This window comes from Pterocles gutturalis, unplaced genomic scaffold, assembly GCF_000699245.1.
Source record: "Pterocles gutturalis isolate BGI_N339 unplaced genomic scaffold, ASM69924v1 scaffold10124, whole genome shotgun sequence".
In the NCBI taxonomy this organism is placed as follows: Eukaryota; Metazoa; Chordata; class Aves; order Pterocliformes; family Pteroclidae; genus Pterocles; species Pterocles gutturalis.
In genome coordinates this window covers 42-1,084 of record NW_010128196.1, presented here as the reverse complement: position 1 = coordinate 1,084, position 1,043 = coordinate 42, and the positions used below count along the sequence as shown (strand labels likewise).

Below are 1,043 nucleotides of genomic sequence, written 5' to 3'. Positions count from 1 at the left end.
AGTTATTGCGACACCGTGCTGCAGGGAAGGAGGGGGGGAAGCGACGGGGAATCGGGGGGGACAACAGGGGACAACCATGACCCTCCTGGGACGTGGGGTGGGGGTGGGCAGGACCTGGATGCCTGGGTCCCCTCTGAGACTCCCAATAGGTCCCAGACCCCTGGGTCCCTTCTGAGACCCCCCAACGGGACTTGGACCCCTGGGTCCCCCCTGGACCTGGACCCCTGGCTCCCCTCTGAGACCCCCAACAGGACCTGGACCCCTGGGTCCCTCCTGGACCTGGACCCCTCAGTCCCTCCTGGACCCTTGGTAGGATGTGGATGCCCAAGTCCCACTTGGACCCAGACTCCTGGGACCCCTCTTGGACCTGTGGTAGGACCTGGACCCCTGGGTGCCCCCTGAGACCCTCAACAGGTCCCAGACCCCTGGGTCCCCCTTGGACCTTCAGTACCTGGGTCCCTCCTGGACCCTGGGTGGGACATGGACCCTTGGGTCCCCCTGGACCTGGACACCTGAGTCTCCTCCTGGACCCCTGTTAGGACCTGGACCCCTGGGTCCCCTCCTGGACCCTTGGTAGGACCTGGAGACCCACGTCCCACCTGGACCTGGACACCTGGGTGTCCTCTTGGACCCTTGGTAGGACCTGGACCCCTCAGTCCCCCTTGGACCCAGATGCCTGGGTCCCCTCTTGGGGACACCTGGGTCCCTCCTGAGACCCCCAACAAATCTGGGTCCCCTCCTGGACCTGTGGCAGGACCTGGATCCCTGGGTCCTCCCTGGACCTGGACACCTGAGTCCCCTCTTGGACCCTTGGTGGGACCCAGACCCCTGGGTCACCCTTGAGACCCCCAACAGGTCCTGGACCCCCAGGTCTCCCCTGAACCTGGACACCTGGGTCCCCTCCTGGACCCTTGGTAGGACCCAGACCCCTCGGTCCCCCTTGGACCCAGATGCCTGGGTCCCCCCAAGACCCCCAACAGTTCCCAGACACCTGGGTCCCCTCCTGAATCCTTGGTAGGACCTGGAGACCCATGTCCCCCCTG

At 65.9% G+C, this 1,043-nt stretch overlaps 1 protein-coding gene across 1 annotated transcript; it reads right to left on the bottom strand.

Annotated features, from left to right (window-relative positions):
• Positions 1-158: 158 nt before the first annotated feature.
• Positions 159-809, bottom strand: LOC104466175 (collagen alpha-1(X) chain-like; the record flags this gene model as incomplete). The annotated part of the gene is made up of 2 exons (XM_010079519.1): positions 159-270; positions 600-809. Coding segments are annotated over 2 exons (322 nt in total), but the record flags the coding sequence as incomplete, so codon positions are not given.
• Positions 810-1,043: the final 234 nt, after the last annotated feature.